We start from the raw sequence: 27010 nt of genomic DNA on the forward strand, positions 1-27010 counted from the left end.
CCATATCCCTTGATACCCTGACTAATTAAGTACCTATCAATCTCCTCCTTAAATGCACTCAATGATCGGGCCTCCACAGCTGTATATGGCAACGAATTCCAGAAATCCACGACCCTCTAGCTAAAAAAATTTCTCATCATCTATGTTTTAAATGTGTACTCTCTAATTCTAAGACTTATGGCCTCTTGTCCTGGACTCATCCACCAAGGGAAACAGCCTTTCCACATCTACTCTGTCCAACCCTTTCAACATTCGAAATGTTTCTATGAGATCCCCTCTCATTCTTCTATACTCTAATGAATACAGTCCAAGAGCTGACAAAGGCTCCTCATATGTTAGCCCCTGCATTCCAGGAATCATCTTCGTAAATCTTCTCTGAACTCTCTCCAACATCAGAACATCCCTTCTAAGATAGGGGGCCCAAAACTGCACACAGTATTCCAAATGAGGGCTCACCAGTGCCCCATAGAGCCTCATCAACACCTCCTTACTCTTATACACTATTCCTCTTGAAATGAATGCCAACATAGCATTCGCTTTCCTTACCGCTGATCCAACCTAGTGATTAACCTTTAGGGTATCGTGCACGAGGACCCCCAAGCCCCTTTGCACTTCCGATTTTTGAGTTTTCTCCCCACCCAAATAATAATCTGCCCGATTATTTCTTTTCTTCCAAAATACACAACCGTACATTTCTCAACATTGTATCTCATCTGCCATTTCTTTGCCCACTCTCCTACACTGACCCAGTCTCTCTGCAACCTATCTGTTTCTTCAACACTTCCCGCTCCTCCACTTAACTTGGTGTCATCCACAAACTTAGCCACAAAACCACTTAATCCATAATCTAAATCATCGATATACATTGTAAAAAGAAGCAGCCCCAACATCGACCCCTGCGGAACACCACTAGTAACCGGCAACCAATCAGAATAGGATCCCTTTGTTTCCACCCTTTGCTTTCTGCCTATCAGCCAATGCTCCACTCATTCCAATATCTTTTCTGTAATTCCATGGGCTTTCATCTTATTAAGCAGCCTTTTATGTGGCACCTTACTGAAGGCCTTTTGAAAATCCAGATAAACAACATCCACAGCCTCTCCCTTATCAATCTTATTTGGGATTACCTCAAAAAATTCCAATAGGTTGGTGAGGCAGGATCTTCCCTTCATGAAACCATGCTGGTTTGGGCCTATCTTGTCATGCACCTCGAGGTATTTCATAACCTCGTCCTTGAGGATCGACTCCAATAACTATCCAACTACCGATGTCATCCTAATAGGTCTGTAATTTTCTTTTTGCTGCCTCCCTCCTTTCTTAAACAGCGAAACTACCTTTGCGACCTTCCAGTCCTCTGGAACCATGCCAGAATCTATTGATTTCTGGAAGATCATTCCCAATGCCTCCACAATCTCCAAAGCCACCTCCTTCAGAACCCGTGGGTGCACCTCATCCAGTCCGGGAGACTATTCTTAGTCCTTAGTTCTTAGGATTAGAGAATTTGCAATGGTGTGGATGGAAAGTTGGTAAATAGCCAGGAAAGAAGTGTTAGTAAATGTTGCTTATATTGGAGCAAGGTGTTAAGTGGTATGATGATGGGTCAGGCTTACATTTAAATAAAAAGATAATATTAAAATTAGCTGTTGACATGAAGAATAATAAAAATAGTTGATTGACATGTTAGCAGACTAAGTTTATAAATGGCAAATCCAATTCAATGCTAAAAGTGTGAGGTGATCACTTTGGCTGATTATTTTTAAACCTACAGAAACAAGCACATTGAGGAGAAACTGTGGAAGGCAGAGAGATCTGCTGAAAGTGCAAATTTTTATCCCAATTAATAGATCCAATTCAATAGTCACATCAGCACCTTGCACACTGCCTCCAAAAATTATTCTATTGAAATTTCAGACTTAGAATACCATATGCTGACATGACGACATTTACCGAGGTGTAATGATTCATGACTGATTCCAGTTGGAAGTACTGTTTTTCAGTGAGATCCAGGCTTCCACTCGCACACTACCTACTGCAAAAGTCTGAAAAAACTGAGTGCATGTGATACTGTCACTACAGCCATTACTGGACTCTACATGCTATCCAAAGCACATTCTGGGAATCCCCACACTGCTGGGGAATCTGTCTTTCTGATCTATGCCAGATTGGACCTAGGTGCAGAATAGGAGATATAACTGATTTCAGTGGGGAGCCTAAGCCTGTGAATTAGAATGCAAAGGGAAAGGTTAGCTTTTCGAATATTTACTTTAGGTTAATGCTTTTAACTATTTTAAATGCTTCTTGTTTATATTACAGCTCAGCACGTAACAGCATCATCCGCTCAAAACTAATCAGTGGTCTCCATGTCCGGGGCTTCAATATCCACTTGGAGCAATTGGATCCTGGATTTCCTCACTGGTAGACCCCAGTCAGTCCAGATTGGCAAAAATATCACTTCCACAACCTCCATCAGCACAAGAGCACTGCGGGGATGTGTACTTAGCCCCCTGCTCTACTTGCGTTATGCCTATGACTGTGTGGCTAAATACATCTCCAACACTATATATAAGTTTGCTGATGACACCACAGTTGTGAGCTGTATCAAAGGTGGTGACGAATCTGCATACAGGAGGGAGACTGAAAACTTGGCTGAGTGATGTAATAACAACAACCTCTCACTCAATATCAATTAGACCAAGGAACTGATTGTGGACTTCAGGAGAGAGAAACCAGAGGTCCATAAGCCAGTAATCATCGGAGGATCAGAGGGGGAGAGGTCAGTATCTTTAAATTCCTGGGTGTCACTATCTCACAGAACCTGTCCTGAACGCGACATATAAATATTATTGTGAAGAAAACACAACAGCGCCTCTACTTCATCAGGAGCTTGTGGAGGTTCAGCATGTCATCAAGAACCCTGGCAAACTTATATAGATGTGAGCCGACTGGCTGCATTGCAGTCTGGTATAGAAACACCTACGCCTTTGAGCGGAATTTCCTACAAATTGTAGTGGACGCAGCCCTGTACATCACAGGTAAAACCCTCCCAACCATTGAGCACATCTACATGAAACATTGTCATCGAAAAGCAGCATCCATCATCAAAGATCCTCACAACCCTGCCCACGTTCTTTCCTTGTGGCTGCCATCAGGTAGAGGGTACAAGTGCCTCAGGACCCGGACCACCAGGTTCAAGAATAGTTACTACTCCTCAACCATCAACACAAAATAATCTGCAGATGCTGGGGTCAAAGCAACACTCACAACACGCTGGAGGAACTGAGCAGGTCGGGCAGCATCCATGGAAACGATGAGTCAACGTTTCGGGCCGGAACCCTTCATCAGGACTGAAGAGGGAAGGGGCAGGGGCCCTATAAAGAAGGTGGGGCGAGGGTGGGAAGGAGAAGGCTGGTAGGTTCCAGGTGAAAAACCAGTAAGGGGGAAGATAAAGGGAGGGGAAGCACCTCCGCTCCGTCCGCCACAACAAACAGGGTCTCCCGGTAGCCACCCACTTCAACTCTGCTTCCCATTCCCATTCGGATATGTCCATACATGGCCTCCTTTACTGCCATGATGAGGCTAAACTCAGGTTGGAGGAGCAACACCTCATATACTGTCTAGGTAGTCTCCAGCCCCTTGGTATGAATATAGAATTCTCCAACTTCCGGTAATTCCCTCCCCCTCCCTTCCCCTATCCCTATTTCACTCTGCCCCCTCCCCCAGCTGCCTATCACCTCCCTCATGGTTCCACCTCCTTCTACTACCCATTGTGTTTTCCCCTATTCGTTCTTCACCTTTCCTGCCTACCACCTCCCTGCTTCCCCTACCCCACCACTTTATCTTTCCCCTTACTGGTTTTTCACCTGGAACCTTCCAGCCTTCTCCTTCCCACCCTCCCCTCACCTTCATTATAGGGCCTCTGCCCCTTCCCCCTACAGTCCTGACGAAGGGTTCCGGCCCGAAACGTTGACTCATCGTTTCCACGGATGCTGCCCGACCTGCTGAGTTCCTCCAGCATATTATGAGTGTTGCCTCAACCATCAAGCTCTTGAACAAAAGGGAATAACCACACTAAATTAAGGACTCTTTTACGTTGTTATTTCATGCTGGCTATTTATTGCTATTTATTTATATCTGCATTTGCACCACTTGTTGTCCATTGTTCATGTTTACAGTTACTGTTCTATAGATTTGCTAAGTATGCCCGCAGAAAAAGAATCACAGGATTGTATGTGGTGACATGTATGTACTCTGATAATAATTCTTTCTTCAAAATTAATGTTTGTAAACATTTTCAATTATCTTGTTCAAAATTTATTTTTAATAGTTAACTTTAAATATCGCTAAATGATAGGATGTATATTAAAGCTGTTAACAAACTTGATAGCTTTGCCTCTTAGTTTTGTCCTCAATCAGAGACTATCAAAGGAATTCTTGGAGCAACACAAGTGCTGGAGGAATTCAGTGGGTCAGGCGACATCTATGGGGGAAAACGGACAGATGATTTTTCAGGTCAAGACTTTGCATCTGGATATTCCAGCATATGCATAGTGCATCCAAGGGAATTCCTGGGCAGACTATAAGATCCAGCAAAATAAACTCTCTACATTGAACCAAGTGAGTGCAGTCACACAGTGACTGCAGACAGCACTGTCCAGAAAGATTGGACTCATTAGCCCCATGAAAGTGCAAGTGCAGATATACAAAATAAAAAACGAAAAGACATAATTTAACATAAAAAAATAGGACACTAAAAGGCAATACCAAAGGCAAAGGTACTGATTAGAAAATGCATGGCATTTTCCATTTCCTTCTCCACAAATCTCCTATCAGTACTTCCCTCCCTTTCCACCGTCACTTCCATTACACCCTCACCCCATCACTACCACTTCCACCACCTTTATCTCCACAATGCCAGAATATGAACCTACCAGCTAAAAATGTAACTGAAAAGTCTGTGGAACATATGTTAGCAACGTAAAGTGATGTAGAGACTTTGCCTGGAACTCGGTGGATACTAAGTAGCTTGAAACACTTTCTAGGAAACATACACACCTTCCACACCGATCCCAACTACCTCTCAAGTTAAAATGGAACCACAAATTAACAAACTTCACCCAATTCTTTACAAAGGATAATGAAGCAGTCCCAGGTGAGCCACAGCAAGCAGGACCCTTCATAACTCTAGCCTAAAACAAAGTGACTCACCTAAATTTCCAAAGAGCTTGCTATTTTAAAGACACGCATACCAAATAAAGAATCCAAGTGAGGTAATTATTATGGTGACATCAAAGGGTACTCATATTGTGCTTCAAAATCATTTATCTCATAAGCTGAATACCAGAAATAACATTGCATTACCATATTTACAAAATAGTGGTTGCATTTCAAGACTGAAATTGATAATGATAAGGTGGAGTGGGGGGAGAAACAAAGGTAAACAAATTCTATTTGCAAGGGGCACCTCCTGAGGAGGTGAGACCATGGAAATGCTATTATATTAGTTGGCTATCTTGTTATTTAGCTTGGTTTACTTGTTCAGAAAAAGAACTTCAGCGACTTCTTCCCCACTGCCAACCTGAAAAACCTTAGTTCTACCTCGGACTATAGTTCCCTGAACTTGCACTAATGTCATTAGGTCGATTTTGGTTTAATTTGTTGGGTAGTTTACGTATCATTAATGTTAATTGAAGTTTATATTATTTATTTTTGTCAGGTTTGTAATGCACTGTGCTGCTGCTCCAAAAAGCAAATTTTTATGGCACTTATGCCCTGGGTGTTACTATTAGGACAATAAACTTGAATAAGTACATCCTCTGGAGTGGGAAGAATCCAAATACAGAAGTTTTCTCTGGTGGATGGAATGTGTCTGATGAACTATGCTCTTGCACACAGAAACAACTATGAGATGATAATTTAAAATATTTGTGAATTTACATAAACTAAACATGGACAGCTCTAGGCAAAAAAAAAATGTGGAAGAACTCAGCAGTTCAGCTACATCGCTAGAAGGCAATGGACCACTGACATTTCAGTTGACCCTTTATCTATACTGAAAGATAGGGTAACGGAAGGTGTGGATCAAGAGCTGGCAAGCGACAGGTGGATCCAGGTGGGGAGGGATGACGGGCAGATGGAGGAGGGAAGTGGAAAAGCAAGAGCTTGAGACGTGACAGGTGGAGGCATGTAAGGGGTTCCAGATGATGGAATCTTATAGGAAAGGAAAGGGGAGCAAGAACCAAATAAGGGAGGTGGAGTGGCCAGAAAGGAACAGTAGAGGTAGGGGGTCCAGTGGAAGGAGTGTGTGGGTGATGGGTAGGCAGAGTGGGCACAGGAGGGGATCAAGATGGGGAGTGTGTAGAAGAAAATGGGTAGATCAGAAGGAGATAGAAAAGGGACAGGGAGGAGCAGGTTACCTGAAACTGATGGATTCAATGTCCATGCCACTGAGTCTGAATCCAAGCGGTATTCTTTAGTTTGCACTTAGCCTCAAACTGACAGTGGAGGAGGCTGAGGATAGATAGGTTAGTGGAGCAACTGAGAAGGAAATTAAAATGGCCAATAACGGGAGCTCCAGGCATCTCTGGTGGACAGAGTACACACAAGTGCTCAGTAAGCAGATGCCTATCCGTGTTTGGTCACACTGACATAGATAAGCATATCAATAGCACTGAATGTGATAAACAAGGTTGGAAGAGTGCATGTGAATCTCTGCCTCACCTGTTAGGGCTGGTAACGACTCTGAAGTGCTATGAGGGTGGAAGTGTGGGGAAAGGTGTTACGCCTACCACATTTGCAGCGGAAATAGCTGATGAGAGGGAAGGATGGGTGGGCAGGGATGAGCAACCCAGAGAATCACATACAGGTGATCCCTGCAGACAGCAGTGGGAAGATGAGGGTATGGATAGTGGTGGGACTATGTCAAAGAATGATGCGCTTGACGTGTAGGGTGGTGGGGCTGAAGGTAATGATCAAGGGAACTCTATCCCTGCACTGTCTGTGGGGAGGTGGGCTCAGAGCAGAAATGCAATAAATGAACATGATCCAGGGCTCCTTGAGAGCAAGCAGAGCAAGTTGGAGCATGCTGTCAGACCAGGTCTGGAACAAAGGCTGCTCCAAGTGACCAATAAAAAAAAAGGAGGTGCAACTAGGGCCCATGTGAGTGGTCATGGCTTTACCCTTGATTTGTAGAAAGTGAATGGAATCAAAAGAGAAGCTGTTCAGGATAACCACACTTTCTGCCACATGGAGAGTGTGTTAGTAGAGGGGAAATGGTTATATTTGTGTTCTGGAAAGAAACAGAGAGCCCTAAAGGCTTCCTGATGGAGGATGGAAGTGCATGATGAAGGTGAGACAGTGGGGTGGAGTGGGGGATCAGAAAACGGAAAGTTGGTAAAAAAAAATAAAGAGCATGTGAGGTGTCCTCGATGAAGGTAGGAATAGACTGGACAATGGGACTGGGAGCTGGGATAAGAACAAGATAGAATCAAGGTGGAAACACTGGTCATACCAGGACCGTCTTGTTTGTGAATCAGGGGAAGGGCTTAGAAATGGGTAGAAAAGGTTTTCTACCCTATTATACTGAAAAACATGTATTATTTACAAAGGAAAAACATAATTTTAAATTAATACATAATGGTAAATATTCAACAATAATGTTAAATTATCTGTTATGTAACAGTTCTGTAACATATTACTTCCAAAGTATGTTCGCTACATTTCCTTCCAACAATAATAATTTGGGATATGTACTACTTAGAACTATAGAGCCATAGAAAAATACAGCACAGAAACAGGCCCTTCAGCCCATCTAGCCCAAGACAAACCATTTAAACTGCCAACTCACATGAGCCTGCACCAGGAGCACAGCCCTCCATTCCCCTACCACTCAGGCACCTAACCAAACTTCTCCTAAATGTTGAAATCGAGCTCACATGCACCACTTTTTCACTCTCTCACAGCCCTGAATGAAGAAGTTTCCCTTCATGTCCCCCCTAAACTTTTCACCTTTCACCTTTAAAAAGCCTGTTTGCATTTACCTTATCTATACCCCTCATAATTTTGTATACCCCTCAAATATCCTCTCAATCTTCTACCTTCCGAAGAATAAAGTCCTAACCTATTCAATCTTTCCTAATAACTCAGATCCTGCAGATCCCGCAACATCCTTGTAATTTTCTCTGTACTCTTCCAACGTTGTTTATATCTTTCTTATAAATAGATTACCAAAGTTGCACACAATACTCCAAATTAGGCCTCACCAATGTTTTATAAAACTTCAACATAAAATCCCAACTCTTGTACTCAGTACTTTGATTTATGAAGGCCAATGTACCAAAAGCTTTCTTTATGACCCTATCTACCAGTGACACCATTTTCAATGAATTATATATCTGTATTCCCAGATCCCTTTGTTCTAGCGCATTCCTCAGTGCCCTACTGTTCACTTGGTCCTATCAAAGTGCAACACCTCACACTTGTCTTCATTAAATTCCATCTGCCATTTTTCAGCCTGTTTTTCCAGCTGATGCAGATCCCTCTGCAAGCCATGGTAGCTTCCTTGCTGTCCACTACATCCCCAATCTAGGTGTCATCCACAAATTAGCTGATCCAGTTAACCACATTATCATCCAGATCGTTGATACAGATGACAAACAACAACAGATCCAGCAATGATCCCCGCCTGACTCCACTAGTCACAGGCTTCCAGTCAAAGAGGCAACCATCTACTACCTCTCTCTGGCTTCTCTCACAAAGCCAATGTCTAATCCAATTTACTATTTACTTTCTTGAATGCTGAGCGACTGAACCTTCTTGGCCAACCTCCCATGCAGCACCTTGTTAAATGCCTGCTGAAGTCCATGTAGACAACATCCACTACCTTGCCTTCATCAACTTTCCTGGTAACTTCCTTGAAAAACTCTATAAAATTGGTTTGACATGACCTACCACTCATGAAGCCATGTAGTCTATCCTTAATCAGTCCATGTCTATCCAAATACTTATATATCCGGCCCCTTGGAATACCTTGTAATATCTTTCCAACTACTGATGTGAGGGTCACTGGCTTGTAATTTCCAGGGTTATTTTTAGAGCCTTTCTTAAACAGCAGAACAACATTAGATACTCTCTAATCCTCTGGTACCACATCTGTCACTAACAATGGTTTAAATATCATTGCATGGGCCCCAGCAATTTCTGCACTCATCTCCTACAAGGTCTGAAGGAACACTTTGTCAGAATGAAATAGGACATATAGCAGGTACAACGTGCATGAATGTGGCAAGTAATTTTGTAATTATGGTCTCTGAAGCTCTACATTGTAGATAATGTCCCATGTCAATGTTTGTTAGTGATTAATTGATTTAGAGTGATTGCTGTAATTAATTTATAAGTCCCTCCCTGATACACCATCTAATTGCCATAATAGTAATAGTTAAAATAAGTCTTTTATCATCCAGAAATCTCAATCTTCCCCGATAACTGAAATCAGATAATAGAGTGGTGGAAAATTTGGCAAGAAATTTTACTGTGGCACCCTCACTCGAAATCAGGTGGTGGCAAGGAACTTAGCCAGCACAGCTTTCACTTCCCAGCATCATATTAGTGAAGTGCAAGAAGGCAGAAATCAGAAGCTCTTCCACTTTCTCTGGCTCCAATACCCATTTTGCCAATCAGCCAGGAAAGGAAAGTGAAGCAGGTAAGTCTGTAAGGCCCAATCAACTTGAAGAGAGTACTAACAGGCCTCAACTTACCCCAATGCCTTAACAAGAAGTACCTTTTTCTGTTTTGTCTCTTACAAGTGTAATGCAGGGGGTTTTGCTACAATGATTTCTCTCACAGACCAGGGGCAAACTGTCCTCATCCAAATCTGGGACTACTATTGTTTTTGTTATACTACTATTCTCCTTTCTTTATGGAAATGCACCACTTGAGGTGTTTCCAGTGTTCACCAAAGTTGTTTGCAAAAAGGATTAACTAGGTTTGATTTCACTGGGGGGGGCTGCGAGCTTAGGGAAAGCTTCTTGTTGTAGGAGTGGGGAATAGTTCTTGAGATATTGAGCAAGATACCCATAAGGAAGAATTTTTTTTAAGAGATACAATGAACAAAGACCCTCGAATATGGCTGCCAAACCTTTATAATGCAAACACAATAACACTAGTACACTCTGGGCAAGTGCCATGTTATAAAATATTCTGTGATGAAACATCTGGGAATAACATTGGACAAAACTTTCAACTAGGCAAGAGCATAAAACAATAAATATCAAATTCTGCCTTCTTATAAACTGCACCCAATTTTCCTTTCCAAGAAAGTCATGTGTGACAGTTCATATACCATATGCTTTGTACCACTACTGTTGAAAATTCTACCAAATGTGTAACAGAATCCAGCTGTCAAGCCTGTTTCACCAATTTGAGCAACGTCAGTGATATACAAATTGCTTTTTTTTAAATATTCTGATCCCTGTATGAAAATACTAGTTTCGAAAGCAAAAATCAATCTCTGAGAGTTAAACACAACGTCCACATTTGCTAACCCAATACCTTCCCCCGCCCATCCTCCAACCCCCAGAACATCACCCACCCCTTCTCCACACTGTACGCAGGTGAAATTTTGAGTGTATAGATGTCTGTGCATGCTGGGAGAAAAAGTTAACTGACAGTATTTGGTCATTCCCTAATACTGCAAATTTATCAAGGCACATTAAAATTAATGTCATTTCTTACTCATGATAGTCCAGTCTGTACCATGTACCTTGTCAGGTTGCATTATTCTAAAATTTCTCAATTTCCAATGAAGCAAAAATAACTTGGGAGCTGGATTGTGATGTATTTCCGAGTATGAAAATAAAAGATAAAGCCTTCTCATTTTCAAAATGTTGGTGGGACGCAGCAGGCCAGGCAGCATCTATAGGAAGAAGTACAGTCGACATTTCAGGCTGAGACCCTTCATCAGGACTAACTGACAGAAGAGATAGTAAGAGATTTGAAAGTGGGAGGGGGAGGGAGAGATTCGAAATGATAGGTGAAGACAGGAGGGGAAGGGATGAAGCTAAGAGCTGGAAAGTTGATTGGCAAAAGGGATACAAGGCTGGAGAAGGGAGAGGATCATGGGACAGGAGGCCTGGGGAGAAAGAAACGGGGAGGGGAGCACCAGAGGAAGATGGAGGGCAAGCAAGGAGTTATTGTGAGAGGGACAGAGAAAGAGGAAAAAAAAGGAAATAAATAAATAAACAAACAAACAAACAAACAAGCAAGCACACAAGCAAGCAATGGGGTAAGAAGGGGAGGAGGGGCATTATCGTAAGTTAGAGAAGTCAATGTCTGACACCTCCCTCCCCTTTCCTGATTTTTCTGTCTCTGTCTCTGGAGACAGCTTATCTACTGATGTCTACCATAAGCCTACGGACTCTCACGGCTACCTGGACTATCCCTCTTCCCACCCTGCCTCTTGCAAAAATGCCATCCCCTTCTCGCAATTCCTCTGTCTCCACCACATCTGCTCTCAGGGTGAGGCTTTTAATTCCAAGACGAAGAAGATGTCTACCTTTTTTAAAGAAAGGGGCTTCCTCTCCTCCACCATCAACTCTGCTCTCAAACGCATCTCTCCCATTTCACGCACATCTGCTCTCACCCCATCCTCCCGCCACCCCACTAGGGATAGGGTTCCCCTTGTCCTCACCTACCACCCCACCAGCCTCCGGGTCCAACAAAATTCTCTGTAACTTCTGCCACCTCCAACGGGATCCCACCACCAAGCACATCTTTCCCTCCCCGCCTTTCTGCTTTCTGCAGGGATCGTTCCCTACGCGACTCCCTTGTCCATTCGTCCCCCCCCAATCCCTTCCCACCGATCTCCCTCCCAGCACTTATCCTTGTAAGCAGAACAAGTGCTACACATGCCCTTACACTTCCTCCCTCACCACCATTCAGGGCCCCAGACAGTCCTTCCAGGTGAGGCGACACTTCACCTGTGAGTCGACTGGGGTGATATACTGCGTCCGGTGCTCCCAGTGCAGCCTTCTATATATTGGTGAGACCCGACACAGACTGGGAGACCGTTTCTCTGAACACCTACGCTCTGTCTGCCAGAGAAAGCAGCATCTCCCAGTGGCCACACATTTTAATTCCACATCCCATTCCCATTCTGATATGTCTATCCACGGCCTCCTCTACTGTAAAGATGAAGCCACACTCAGGTTGGAGGAACAACACCTTATATTCCGTCTGGGTAGCCTCCAACCAGATGGCATGAACATTGACTTCTCTAACTTCTGTTAATGCCACTCCTCCCCTTCTTACGCCATCCCTTATTTATTTATTTCTTATTTTTTCCCTTTTTTTCTCTCTCTGTCCCTCTCACAATAACTCCTTGCCTGTTCTCTATCTTCTTCTGGTGCTCCCCTCCCCCTTTCTTTCTCCCTAGGCCTCCCATTCCATGATCCTCTCCCTTCTCCAGCTTTGTATCCCTCTTGCCATCAATTTTCAAGCTCTTAGCTTCATCCCTCCCCCTCCTGTCTTCTCCTATCATTTCAGATCTCCCCCTCCCCCTTTCAAATCTCTTACTATCTCTTCTTTCAGTTAGTCCTGACGAAGGGTCTCGGCCTGAAAAGTCGACTGTACTTCTTCCTACAGATGCTGTCTGGCCTGCTGCATTCCACCAGCATTTTGTGTGTGTTGCTTGAATTTCCAGCATCTGCAGATTTCCTCGTGTGAGCCTTCTCATATTGTTGAGTTTTGCCTCAGGTGCAGTATATCTCTACTCAATAGTTTCAATAAATGCAAGGGTAATTGGAACAAAGAAACTTAAAGTAAATCATTCAACTCCTCAAGCTTTTTCCATCTTTCAATTGAACCAAGGTTGATATCTGTAACCTCACTCTATTTATCTCCCATGATTACATATCTCTTAATAGAATGGATTGGGTTAACTGAGCCATGTGCTAATCAGGGCAACCACTTCTTTGGGACAACTCTTAACTTATAAAAACTAATGGAGAAAATAGCCAGGATTCATTTCATTTATTTGGGATATTAAGCCACTTAACTGGGACAGGAGACTATTGCCGAACAGCTTCAAACTAGCCACACATGCACCTGAGTGGTTTTTAGACACTATATCATAAGTAGAGGGAACTGTTTTTAAATACCGTCAGAAGTATGTGCTTCTGAACTTGAGCTAGTGACTACACATGATGCCAGGAAATTTATTGTTAGATTACAACACTATCTCATGCAGAAAGAAATAAAGGCAGTCCGTTATCTGCACTCAGTGTCTGCACTGATCGTGTTCATTTGCTGTCAATCAAAAGAACACAGTGGCATACACTGGATGAATTGCTCCATTGATAATTATTAGGAATTAGTACTGTAGTAGCATTGATAGTGTCTAATTCGGTCTATTTCAGTTAAATACATAATTTGTAACTCAGTTACACAGTAGTTTAGCTTTTTGCACCATTTTAACTATTTCCACGAAACTTCGGAGCAACTGCTTAATTCAGCCAAAATGTACTGGTACCAATGTATCCCAATTAACCAGACTCTACTGTACTCTTACAGAATCTGTTTCTATCAATGTAATTCTAAAATGTTAAATTAATTATATCTCAAAATGTTCTCAGGGGAGAGTTCCAGATTCCAAATGCACTTTGTGCGATTAGGTAGTTCCTGGCACTACACTTATACAGTCTGGTTATATTTCTTGTTCTGAAACCTGCCTACTTGGAAAATAGCTTCTCTCTATCCTTTCAAATTCTTTACCAGTTCAATCGAATCAACCTATTATTTTGCACAATAAAGCATTACAAACGTAGCTGATACAGTCTGCTATTTTCATATAACACTTTTAGTCCCAACGAATTTGTCTTGCAACTGCCCTGCACCACCGCCAATACTTTGAGGTTCACTGCACATTTTATAAGTTCAAGCTAAGATTTCCCACAGTCTTTTCAAAATAGCTTTTGAAACTCTTTGTTTTATCCTTTTTCTATTAAGCACCAAGTGCATAATTCATCTGTTAGGTAAGCAACTCACCCTAATCCTATACCACAATGCCAATTATAAGACATATCATATGATGTACAGGGGTAAGTGAGCCGTCCTTCGCTTCGCCCAGTCTAAAAGAACGATTTAAAACAGGATACAAATTGATTCTGAATTTATAGCCTAAACATATTTCACTAATTCTGAAAGTATTCTCAGCCATTCTTATTTAATGGCAGTACTTCTCTTTGCTTCAGCATCAACTGGCTACATGTTGAAACTCCAGCACATGGTTACAAACTTCAGCATTGTAATCATGAAATACTGCACAATCACAATCACGGGAGGAACCATTTTTTTAAATGGGACATTAAAATGACAACCTTTGGGTTGTCACAAATAATTTCAAGACATAAGCTGAATGAAAGCGAGAGTTATCCTGGTGTTCTAGCTACCATTTATTCCAAGCAACACCATTTTTTAAACTACGTTGTTGCTGGTTTTGGGAGTATACTGAACACGAATTGGCTGAAAGGTCTGCCTGTATTTCTGGAGAGCCAGTTTGTAAATCTGGCAGGAGCAAAGGCTGTTGGGAATAGCGAGGCTGGAGCGCTGCAGGAGAGGTGTTGGACAGGTGGTAGAGAAAGAGTGCTGGAGCAGGGGATAGTGTGGGTCCAGACACACCCAGCCCTGAGATACCAAGCAAGGCCATCTGATTCCAAACGATTGGTTTACTGATTCCCCTCTCCCTTCCCCTTTTCCCAACCATGATTACCCTCTTTCTGCCCCCTCCCCACTCTCAGTCCACAATAGAAAATATCAGAATTGGGTTTATCATCACTCACATATGTCATGAAATTTGTTTTCTTTTGTGTAAGCAGTACAGTGCAATACATAAAGATTTAATACATCACTTTTGCACAGTACTGTACACTTGATGAAACAGTGCTGAAAATCCACACTAGATCAATGTTTATCTGAAAGTTGTGTCAACCTTGATCTTATTTTGTCATAGAATTCTATCTGAACTACTAATCTGTCTCTATCTTTAAATACTGAATGAGTAGTTTCATTTTCATGTGGGTGTGTGCACACAGCACATGTAAGTGCCATTTATTATCTTTTTATAAAAGGTATTATTATGAAGCAACTTTATAAACCTCTTCATAATAATAAAACTTCATGTATTCTATCATGTCAATAAAAAAAATCTGTCACCAATCAGATTACACCTGGCTGCCATACTCCTGCTGTACCTGTTGGTTGCAATGAACTCTGAATCTGTAGATTAACTGAACTTGCAATTAGTCGCTTGTTTTGCAGACCTGTTTGACCATGAGTGCTAGATTGCACCATAGTACCTGAGGGTCATAGAGTTGTACACCACAGAAACTGGCCTCTCGGCCCACCATGTAGACGTTAAGCTTTTTTCTCTTCTCCACTAATCACATTTGCCCATGTAAGGATCCTCTTCAAAGATTAAAGCACTACTAAATAAAACCTATGGAGAAGCCATGATCTTCCACAAATCATTCAGGATATTTAGGTATCTCTTTGTAGAATAAGTATTTCAATTATTCAATGATAAACAAGTAACAATTTGCTAAAAAAAAATGTTAAAACCAAGTTCCAGCTGTACTGCAGAGACTGCAAAATAAAGATCCTTGATAAAAAAAAATCTTCAATTAAAAACAACATTTTCCCTACTTCAGAATATAGCTGAGCAATTTATGGTCAATAATACATTTAAAACACAGCTACCATTGCAATATCCAAAGCAATCAACTTTTATACACAGTGATTTTTGGTTAACTGGTCCATCAGTTAATCTGGGCAGCAACTTATTTGGGACAACTCTTAAAGAACAAAATCAAATCAAGAAAATAGCCAAGCTTCCCTTCATTTGTTTGGGACACTGTTCCAATTATTGAGATGACAGACTGTTGCTGAAACAGTTTCTACCATTAGTCGTGTGCACTTGTGTGGCAATTAGACACTACACTGCGCTTAGAGCAAACAGTTTTTAAATAGTGTCAGTTGTGTGCTAGTGTTATGTTATCCATTTAGGCTGATGGAAACTGATTCAAAAAGCAGTGATTTTTGATCATTTTGTTTTTTATATTGACTTTAAAAGATTTCGCCAAAATGCCATGAACAGATTTGACACTAGTCAAAAAATGGATTTTGTTCATTTACAGCCAATCAAAACAACAACAGCATCGTACACTGGATTAATTCCTCCAATGACAAATATTAGAAACTAATACACCGTAGTATTGGTAGTGCTCTAATCTGGTCTGTATTTCATTTAAATGCATAATTTGTTACTCAGTTAAAGAGTAGTTTGTGTCTTTTTATACCTTTTTAACTATTTCCATTAAACTTTGGCTAATTGGGACAGCCGGTTAATTGGGCCAAAATCAACTGGCTATAAACCAAGGAGAGGTTGGACAAACTCGGATTATTTTCTCCAGAGTGTCAGAAGCTCAGGAGCAACTTGATAGAAGTATATAAAACTAAGAGGCATTGATAGAATAGATAGTCAGAGCCTTAATCTCAGAGTGGAAATATCAAGTACTTAATATCAAAAATGAGACTTGAGTTCACAAACTTCCATCGCATAGATGAGAGTAGTACTATCCAGTCTACCTGACAACATGTGATTAAATATTTAATTCATTTTAAGGGTCTTCCAGCACCATGTGGCCAGGAATATCATACAAGCCATTCGATCAACAAAATTTACTGTAGCAGTATCAAATACATTAAAATACACTACATTATAATCCAAAATATCAAAAACAGTGAAAATATTGTCTCAGTGAATGAAAGCTATTTGCACAGCATTAGAAATTAACAATAACTCCTACGTGTTCCTCATTTATGCAACATCATAAACCTATCCACTGATCACTCATTTCATAATTGCTTACACTTTATATTGTCAACAATATCAAGTAAATTACCTAGAACTCCGCAGTTTGACATGCTGGTCTGGTGTCTTTGTCGAATGGAGGAACGCTTGTAAACAACATGAGGGTGGCCTTCGCCATATTTATGGTCACTGTTATTGTCCTTGGATATATTCTGTAATGGCTCAATAAAATACTGATCCTCTTCTGTTACAATAACACCATGCTTGGGGAAACAAAACAAATTGTCATTATTGCACATAAGAGCATATAATCATTTTTAAATAGGGCCATAAAAATCTTCCTGAAAATTTCAGAATATAGATGTATCTGAAATGTGGATAATGTATTTTCCAAATTTTAAACCTGCATTTTAAGAAAAGTCATCACTAAAGCTTGAATAATGAGATTGTTAACAATCTGCTTACAGCAAATATTTAGGAAGATTATCCAAAAAATTAAAAATTGTAAACAATTTTAAACCTGAACAATTCAAAGCTCCGTTTTTTCAGCACATTGCTTTCAAATGGGTATTTTTTTCTATTTATCTTGCTACTTAAAGGGCTTGAACATTTCGCTGAATGGTTACACATCAAAGCTTTGATTGTTATCTATTCTCCATTCCTCCGAATTCAATTTATCTTTGAACTTTGAACTAAGCATCCACAGTAGTTGATTTAGATGCACACCAAATTCAAAACCAATGACATATTAAGCAAAAGCAACTCTCTGTGGAGCAAAACGGGTTTATATTCCTTATAAGCTGGTTCCCTTGTTCCCTATTATTCATTTGCAGTGGCCATATGTTATGGTAAGATATAAGTCACTGGCAAACATGAAAAAAGGATCTGATCAATCTTCCAAATCATGCTCTTCTTACAATATCGACAAGAAATATGTTGTTTGATTAAACTACCAATTCTGCATTGAACCTTTTTTCAGAAGTTTGTACTTTGGAACGCTACGCAGGAGTTTCGGTATTTCTACTTGCTTCTGAATAACATTCAGTCTGCAGAGGCCAGTGAAAGGGACCTGCCTCTTTAAGATCTGGCCACCCTTCCTACAGCGGTGGATCATATGCAAATTAGCCATGTGCATCCTACAGCGGGGCAGCTGCTCGTTTTCTCTCCTGCAACAATTCCATCAGTGCAGTTAAAATTTCTGTCTGAAACTGATAATAATTTATACTTTACGAAGCAAAGTGTCCAAATGATCAAAACGGCTTCTCATACTGGAAAATCAAGATTACTGTTCTACTCACCAGACCATTACAGTTGCTTACAGCCACTTTTGTAGTGCTGTGCTCATGCTTTACATATCCCACGTAATAGCAGTTATCAATAAAATCGTGTTTCCATTCTGGACCATCATTCCCCCAATATTCTACGATAAAATGTCTGGAGATTAAATTAGTGTTTAAACTTAAGTTTAAATGAAAGTGCTTTCCATAGGCAGACAGTCTGTAAAATAATTTAGAATCGGCTGGTTCTCGGGGTGTAACATCCGAACTTCTCCTTCGCCTTGAATGCCTATAGTTTTTCTCACTGTCGTTCAGGTCATCTCCGTTATGGTCCACTCGGACAGGAACCGTTAGCTGATAATGTTCAAGGTAAGAAAGGAATTCCTCTTTGAAATCACAAGATGAAAAGATCCAGGAAACAGGCGTGGAAGGAAAAAAAAGGACGTGACAAAGTACCACTAAAATATAAATAAATAAATATTCCCTCTAAACTAAAGGGAAGTAGCTATCAAGTATTTTCGGGGGGGGGGCGCGGAAAGCAGCGTTTCTAAACTAAGCAAAACATTATATAACCATCATTAATATCTCACAGAATTAGTGCCAATATCTTACAGGTTGTAAGGACTAAGAGTTCCAAATAATGAGACATGCAGAAATTATCAGCAGTACCATTCCGTGAAGTGTCGTCCAGTAACTTGTAAACTGCAAGATTTCATACAAATTTGCCGTGAACACGTCAAGTCCAATATATGGATTCTGCCAATATCGGTAATAAAAGTTGATGCAAATTTCTAACTTTATATGAAACATTAAACAATACATCCTCGATCTTCTTTGCATTGGATTACATGAGCTATTTTCTGCCAATCCTGATTTCCACACTATATATAACGGTCTGCATTTGGAAGGTTCTTAAGTCAATCACATAGAGTGCAGCGCAATTGGCTTAACATTTAAATCGTTGCAGTCGGTCAAACTAGAGACTGAATTTGGACCAGCAAAGCCAATGGGGTTTATTTGGATTTAAAACCGTGGTGATGTGGCTACCCTACAGTGTATGTGGTCATGCTGAGATTATCCTACCTTGTGAACTGTAAGAAAGCCTTGTGTCACTGTCAAACTCCGAAGCGGCCATGACTAGGCTCAAAATCCAAGTCACCGTCTTCCACAAAATTTCCATAATTCAGTGAACCCAAAGTTGTGTGTGGCTACCTTTTTTGCGCTAGACGGTTTCTTCGACTCCAGAAGCGCACCCTGACAAGCCCATGGGTCGCGGCGTCCTCGGCACGTTTCCGTGCGGCGGAGACGGCGCCTCAGCGCCGAGTGGCCGAGCAGCCCCCGTGCCCGCTCATCCCCGCGCCCAAAGCCGCGAGCCGCTCCGCTCAGCACCGACACCGACACTCATCGGACTCACTCATCCGTATGCCTGCAAAGAGGGGAACACCATATGTTAGTCATGCTAATGTTGTCTGCTCCTTTGATCTGTGCCTGGCGTTTCAGGAAGCAAACAGTTGGTCTGTAAGGTTTGATTTATTTTTTCTATAGAATATTAAATAAATGCATGGACGGTTACTGCTGACAGTATTATATTGTGGAAGGCTCGATTTAAGAGCATATGAAGTACAATAGGGAGGGAATTCAAATTTTCTTTCCTGCCCCTCAGAAACCCTGCCGTTTGCTGACTTCTAAACAAAGCCCTGGCACAGTTGATTTCTAAACATCCGGTTTCCGACAAGAGAGAGAAATGTAACTTGTGCGCCTTCCACATCTAAAGAATAAATCTTCGGAATAAGGAACAAACCTCTTCGTCATTCCGATCACTGCTGACTTTCGAGTTTTTGCCTGGATTTTAAAATGTTACTGCCGCTTCTTTTTTTTTTAATTCTGGAGCTCGTCTCCTTCCCTGTCAACCTTGAGCCCAACGGCAAAAGGGAGTTGAATGAAACAAATGAATAGCAAACCCAGGGTGGTGAAGCCGAGCCCTGCCACCAAGCCCCTCCTCGTTTGCTGTTTGCAGAGTCCGCGCATCACCACGCACAGGTATCGAACCACCGACCTTGGAACTGGGAAGAAAGGGACTCAAACGAAACAAGGTGGAAGAAGATTGGAATAGGAAGGTTAAGTTAAGGAATGGGAATGGAAGGGATGGTAAAAGAGAATGAAAATGGGAAGAAGGCAGATTGGGAAGTAGAAGGTGATTAGGTGGGTGGTGAGGACAGGAGAAATTGGAAGAATTTGAAGAAAGACACAAATATGAGGAAGGAAGGTTAAGAGCAAGAGCTTTGGGCAGGATGGAGGCTGTGGAAGAGAAAGGCAACTTGCTGAAAGTTAACATAAGTGGAAGAAGCAACATGAAGAGTGTGGGACTGGAGGGTGAAGTGAAGCTAGAAGTCCTTTGCAGAAGCACTGGAGGGAGAATTGGATGGTGAAAGGAATGAGAAGATAGAGGAAGAATGTAATTGTGAAGATGGGAAAGGAGAGAGGGAGTTGGTAGTAACAAAGGTAAAGGATAAAGTAGGGATAAGGAGAAAGAAGAAGGGAATGAATGGACAGAAAAGGCAGTGAAGAAAAAAGAAAAAGGATGGGTGAGTGGATAGTTTGGGAGAAGCTGTAGGAAGTGAGATGGGTAACAGAAAATAGTGGTGACTTCTAAGAGAACAAAGAAAGCAAGGCATGGTGCAAGCAGAAAATGGATTGAAGAGACAGTGGGGAGAGATCAACGGATAGGAGGAACAGGGAAAGTAAACAAATAGAAACCTAGGGTGGGTAAAATGGAAAGAGGAGCGACAAGAAAAAAAATGACAAGCAGAGAACTAAGAATAACATTGGAGAAGGGGGTGGGTGGTGTGGAGAAAGGAGTAGACAGTAGAAGAATCTAAAAATTAGGGTGATGATGAGGAGGTTTAGATATATCCTTGTCCGCCCCCCCCCGAATTTCGTATTCTGCACTCAACTCTCTTCCTCCTAAATCTCACTTTCTTCCTCCTTTCAACTTCCAGTTCTCTATATAATATCCTGCCTGAAAATTAAATGATTCTCAAACATGTTTTGCTATTTCCACAAGTATTTTATTCCACTACCATATCTTACAAAGCCTTCAATTTGGTCTTTTCCTATTTCTACCCTTTCTTCCCTTGTAGAACCACACTTTTTATATTCTTCTACCAGCCCACCAGCATTGATTATTCTTCCCCAAAACAAAACACATCCTCCAAAAGATCTGAAAATGGGGAAAATTGCAGATTGGAAATCTGAAAGGAAAACAAATATATATACACACTAGAAATACTCAACTGGTCAGGCAACATCTGTGAAGAAATAGTTAACTTTCCTGATAAAAGTTCATCAACCTGAAACATTTATAGTCTTACCTGACTAGTTCAAGTATTTTATGCTATAGTTCCAAAGTGACCACTCCCTTCTCAACCCTTTGATTCACCAGTGGTATACCTTCTTGTAGTATACCTTCAGCCTAGTATAGAAACACAAATACCCTTGAACAGAAAATCCTACAATAAGTAGTGGATAGGGCCTAGCCCATCACGGGTAAAGCCCTCCTAATCACTGAGCACATCTACACGAAGCATCATCACTGGAAAGCACCACCATCCAGGTCATGATCTCTACACGCTGCTGCCATCAAGAAGGTACAGGACTCACAATTATAGGTTCAGGAATAGCTATTTCCCCTCAACCATTAGGCTCTTGAACCAAGGGGATAATTTCACTTACCCCATCAATGAAATGTTCCAACAATCTATGGACTCACTTTGTTATTATTATTATTATTATTATTATTATTTATTTTTGTATTTGCATAGTTTGTTGTCATTTGCACACTGGTTGAATGCCCAAGTTGGTGCAGTCTTCCATTGATTCTATTATGGTTATTATTCTATTGAGTATGCTCACAAGAAAATAAATCTCAAGAGTTGTATATGGTGACAGATATGTACATTGATAATAAATTTATTTTGAATATTGAACTTTTTGAACTTCCTTCCCACAGCACTCTCCTATGCAAGCAGAGATAATGCAACATTCCTCCTAATTCATTCTTTCCCACCATCCAGAGTTTATAATGTTCTTTTCAAGAGAGTTTGTACTTATTTCAATTTTGTATGGCTGGTCATAATTTGGTCTCTTTTATATTGATGAGACAAAGTGTAATTTAACTGAGCATATAACCAGTTCAGTTCAATTTACAAGTTTGTACCCAAGTTCCCACTGCTTCCCACTTTAACCTCTCAGTTCCCTACACTGATCCAATGATGCCCAATATAAACTTCAGCCTTTGCAGTCACAGGCACCTTATATCCTTTCAGACTCAAAACTGTTTAACAATTTCAGATAGTGATTTAGCTATTCCATTTGTACTTTGTTTTAGCTCCCTGGTGTATTTATTTTTACTATTATCATCTTTATTGTCATTTAATCTCGCCTACCATTATCCTTTTGTTCTCACCTCTCCACCTTCATTCTTCAGCATCTTACAACTTCCTTTATCTTTTTACCTGCAGCTCTGAAGGAAAGTTATTGGTCTGAATTGTTAACCCTGTTTCACTCACAACAAATACTGCATGACCAGCTGACAATTTCCAGCATGCCAAGCAGAAAAAGTGTGAAAAGTGTGAGTGGGATCAGTCAACAAACCAGGCACAGTGTTGCTGAAGTAAGTGGCGGGGCGGGGGGGGGAGGATCAGTGGGCAGAATATGAAAAAGCTAGAGAGCTGTGGGAAGTAATGAGAGAAAATAATAAAGGGACATTACTGGAGAGCTGGTATCCATTTAAGGAAATGGAGTCTAATCATGATATTGCAGCAAAAAAAAAGAATAACAGGGAGAGAATAGCAATGGAGCATATCAAACAATAGAAAATCTGCAGATGCTGGAAACCCAAGCAACACACACAAAATGCTGGAGGAACTCAGCAGGCCAGGCGGCATCTATGGAAACGAGTACAGTCGACATTTCAGGCCGAGACCCTACAGCAGGACTGCTTCTCGGCCTGAAACTTCGACAGTACTCTTCTCCATAGACGCTGCCTGGCCTGCTGCATTCCGCCAGCACTTTGTGTGTTTTGCTTTGAGCAAATCAAATCTTTTTTTTTGGATAAGGGAGAATAAAGAAACTGAGAGAACAGGTGAATTCAATAGACAATGTGTAAGCCAACAGGGTGGACCCATGACGAAGGAGAAGGAAAATAAATATTGAATGAAATAATAGGAGAAGAGGTAAAAGGATCATAGGGAAAGGAGCACGAGTTTGAGGAAAATGGGATTTAGAGCAGCACCAGGAGAATAGCAATATCAGTGAAATGATAAACAAATCTGGAGCCTCATACAATTCATTGAGACAACTGCTCCCCAGCATAAAGCATCCCTGTTTAACATGCAGATCAAGGGCTGCCTCAGGGCAATATCAACAGAGGCTAGCAGTGAACTCTAGAAACATCATTGTGGAGAAGCAGATCAGGACTTCTAGGGGAAGGTGAGAAGAGTGGTAAGATGAAGCAGCACTTTATGGAACATGGTTTCATAGTTTCAAAGTCTGCAAATGAAAACATAAATAGCCAAATATGTAAATCAAAAATAAAAATGAGAATTTGATAGAAACATTTAGAAAGTCAAGCAGTATCTGTGGGAACAGTAATAAGTGTTCAGATCTGCAGAGGGGTCTTCCCTCTGAAAGTTGTCTCTAATTACTCTTTCCACGGATGCTGCCTGACCTCTGACCTGCTGAGGATTCAGAGTCCAGAAAATCTAGATTGCACCTCATTGACACTTCTTAACAGCTGATATTTTTCACAGTGAAAAAAATGGAATAGATGTGCGATTCTGCGGGGAGTGCCACTGGTTTATTGCAGTCGTCGTCAAAATTAATAACAGGATTGCGAATCTGAAGAAATTAGGCATGGATTATTATGCGAATAATTTATTTTCAGACTCCTCGACACCCGCTGCTCTACTTTGGTTAACGTTTTACCACCGCTGGTTGAGTCTGACGCTACAGCACAACAGTTCACGCTGACCAAACCAAACAATAGATTCAGGGTCACAGAAGCGTCCTATTATTAAAATGCAGACAAAAGTTTGTATACACTGGCAGCCCCCTGCCCGCACCCAAGCCCTGCCCAGAATGTAGAACGGGAACACAGTTTGAGACTGAAGCGTACCATAACCGAAGCGGTGTATGTTGCTATGGAGTGAAGGGGGAGGGGCAGTCGCTCAGTCGAAGGATATAAAGTCTGCGGTTCCTTGCTGAAAGAGTTGGTGAACTGCTCCTTGTATTGAATGATTACCGTGAAGAGATTTTTAAACCTTCCCCAAATAACATCGGTATTCAGCACGTACAAAAATACTGATTTTCTTATTAATAAAAACATACGTGACCCAATGCAAAACATTGCTTTTTATCAAATTCAAGACGGAAATCACACTACGGATAGACTCTGGAAAGAAAACCAAACTTTGCAGACGTCACCAAAGCCAGGTTTGGCTTTATAACCTGTACTGTGTTTCCTGCGTCGTGCCAAGTTTTCCAGGAGCTGTCAGATTTCTGCTGGACAATCCCAATTTTTCAGTGAATGAGCTACGAAAAGGCTAGACACTACAAAAACACAGCGCACAGCTGGTCGGCATTTCAACGTCAAAAATAAGAGAAAATTAGAACATTTCATATATAAGTGGAAATGGAATCGGCTCCGATATAAAGTAACATTCAGCAGCCCATTCCCAGACAGCCGCTCAGATCTATTTGGATAAAACGCGTGTGTGACCCAGACAAGTTGGCATTTGGCCCAAATACACTACACCGGCAGCTCAAATAAAAAGAAGCGTCTCTGCAACAATGAAGGAATTACAAACACTGTGCCTTTTTGTACACTTTAGAGTATTGTTTCGATTTCAAATACATAATTGGATATTTGTTCTCTATATTTTGCACTTCTCACATTCAATTAATTGGATGGAGGTATCCTTAAAAAGAACTCTCACAAACCACACGAGGTACAGATTAAATCAAAGAACACTACTCTGCCCGGCGCTTGCTGCTCTCCTGAAACCATACACGAAATTTACCTATTCTCCTCAAAATGCACCAGCAGATAATCTGCCAAAATAGGGCTTCAAACATAACACCACAGGAAAAAAAACTAAACCATTTCTAAGTGCAGCACATTTCAACCAGAAAGTGAAATAATTGAAAATGATTCAGTGTCCAAACTCATTAATTTACGATACAACTTGTAGTGAGCTTCAGCAATAAATCAGTACTTTAAAATACACAAAGGGGTCTGAAAAATTGTACTAATAGCCTTTACCGTTTTCATCTTCATTCTGGGTTTTAAGTGCAGCTTTCAAACAATAGACCGTGCACACTGGCGATCCGTACCAACCAATTCTACTCTCTCGAAACCACAAGTTATTTTCATCCAGAACAGAATCCTGCAGTTTGGAGGGGGTGGAGGGAGGTGGGGGGGGCGGAGGGAGCTTACTGAAGTTACTGACTTGGCAGAAACTGGGATGCAATCAGCTACCACCAAGCAACATAGATTTTTTCCCCACTGACTCCTCTCCCGGGCAGTTGAGCTCGTACAAAGCTCTATGGGACAGTTGCAAAAGCAAGGCAGGCAGGCAGTACAACAAAGTATATAAAACAGCCCGATCTGGCTACCGGCCTTCAGCCAAGTTTAGACTTGCAATCTGGCAATCCGATGTGAGCTCCAAGCATACTTACGTCAGTGAAAAAAATGCAGATGTACTTTTTTCATAGCCTGGCTTCTGCGCATGTGCTATGGATCACGTGAAGGGGAGGGGGACGAAGGGGTCCAGTCAGGGTGGAACTGTCATTGGGGAGTCCAGCTTAGACCAACGTTCAAAAAAGGATTCCATTCTTTTAGTAAAGTAAGATAAGAGTGAATGCCCATCTTACTGTTTCTGTTTAATAGTTACAGTGTACCTAACTTTGCTGAGTAAGGGTATTAATTTTCTTCAACTCGGGGAAACAACAAATCATACGTCGGAAATGCACAAGTCATCTTACTGTAATTTTATCGAGGATGTAAGATTGTTATTCATCTGGATGAGCTTATCGTTCGCATAGTTTCCTTGTGGTGAGAGTTTCCAATTAAGATTGCTATCTTCAACATTAGGTACACCGGGTCACTCCATGAAAATTTGAATCCCACTTTTAAAAAAAGTTTAACGCCGTTCAACCGCAGAACTAGCATAATCATTAGTCTCCAAAGCCCTTCCAAACATGTCTTGCATTAGAATGGATTGGAAGTTCGTTTAACTAGTTACCTCCCGTTGTCAAAGTTATCGTAAACTTTTAAATAATCGCAAACTACTGCAGCGTTTCTAGAGTGAACGTATATATATCGGTGAAATAATTATTTAGATTGTAACTTCCCTCGTGAGATTATTGGAAGAGTGCTTAAACTATTGCCTCAGTATATTACATGTCAAAGACTTAGCATTTAAACTCAGTCTAGGAAGCAGCTCAGAAATTAGAAGGAAGGGACATACTAAAAGTTACGTGGTGTTTAGATATTCTATATTTTAAAATTAGAACCCCACATGAAGGGATTTGCTCTTTTGTTTATGGAAAGAGCTTCTTATCTCTAGCCGAGCTCACGCTTTCCATAATGGCAAATGGTACATATCGAGATTTGGTAGCAGTTCCAATTATTGTTGAGCTCTAAGACGCGAATTACTGACAAAAAAAAACAGGATAGATACAGGATGAGCAATGTGGTGCATGCAAATTGGATTTGCACTACTTGTTCTAATTGACTGCAATATCAATGAAACCCGTGTAAACAAAGTTTCAGAAACTTGGCAGAAAGTTTAAAAGAACTGTGGTGTTCTTC

The 27010-nt window shown here is 41.1% G+C and overlaps 1 protein-coding gene across 2 annotated transcripts in view; it reads right to left on the reverse strand.

Annotated features, from left to right (window-relative positions):
- Positions 1–25906, reverse strand: part of adamts6 (ADAM metallopeptidase with thrombospondin type 1 motif, 6) — a 297940-nt gene extending 272034 nt beyond the window's left edge. The window contains exons 1-4 of one of the 2 annotated variants that reach the window (XM_063043008.1): positions 25876–25906; positions 19222–19564; positions 18160–18524; positions 16953–17124 (exon numbers count right to left, since the gene is read on the reverse strand). In XM_063043008.1, coding sequence (XP_062899078.1) covers positions 16953–17124; positions 18160–18524; positions 19222–19318 — 634 coding nt within the window. In that variant the 5' untranslated portion in view covers positions 19319–19564; positions 25876–25906. Of the gene's footprint in view, positions 1–16952; positions 17125–18159; positions 18525–19221; positions 19565–25459; positions 25834–25875 lie in introns of those variants that run through there. The other variant, XM_063043007.1, reaches the window with a different exon arrangement.
- Between the last annotated feature and the right edge of the window lie 1104 nt (positions 25907–27010).

This window comes from Mobula hypostoma, chromosome 3, assembly GCF_963921235.1.
Source record: "Mobula hypostoma chromosome 3, sMobHyp1.1, whole genome shotgun sequence".
Lineage (NCBI taxonomy): Eukaryota > Metazoa > Chordata > Chondrichthyes > Myliobatiformes > Myliobatidae > Mobula > Mobula hypostoma.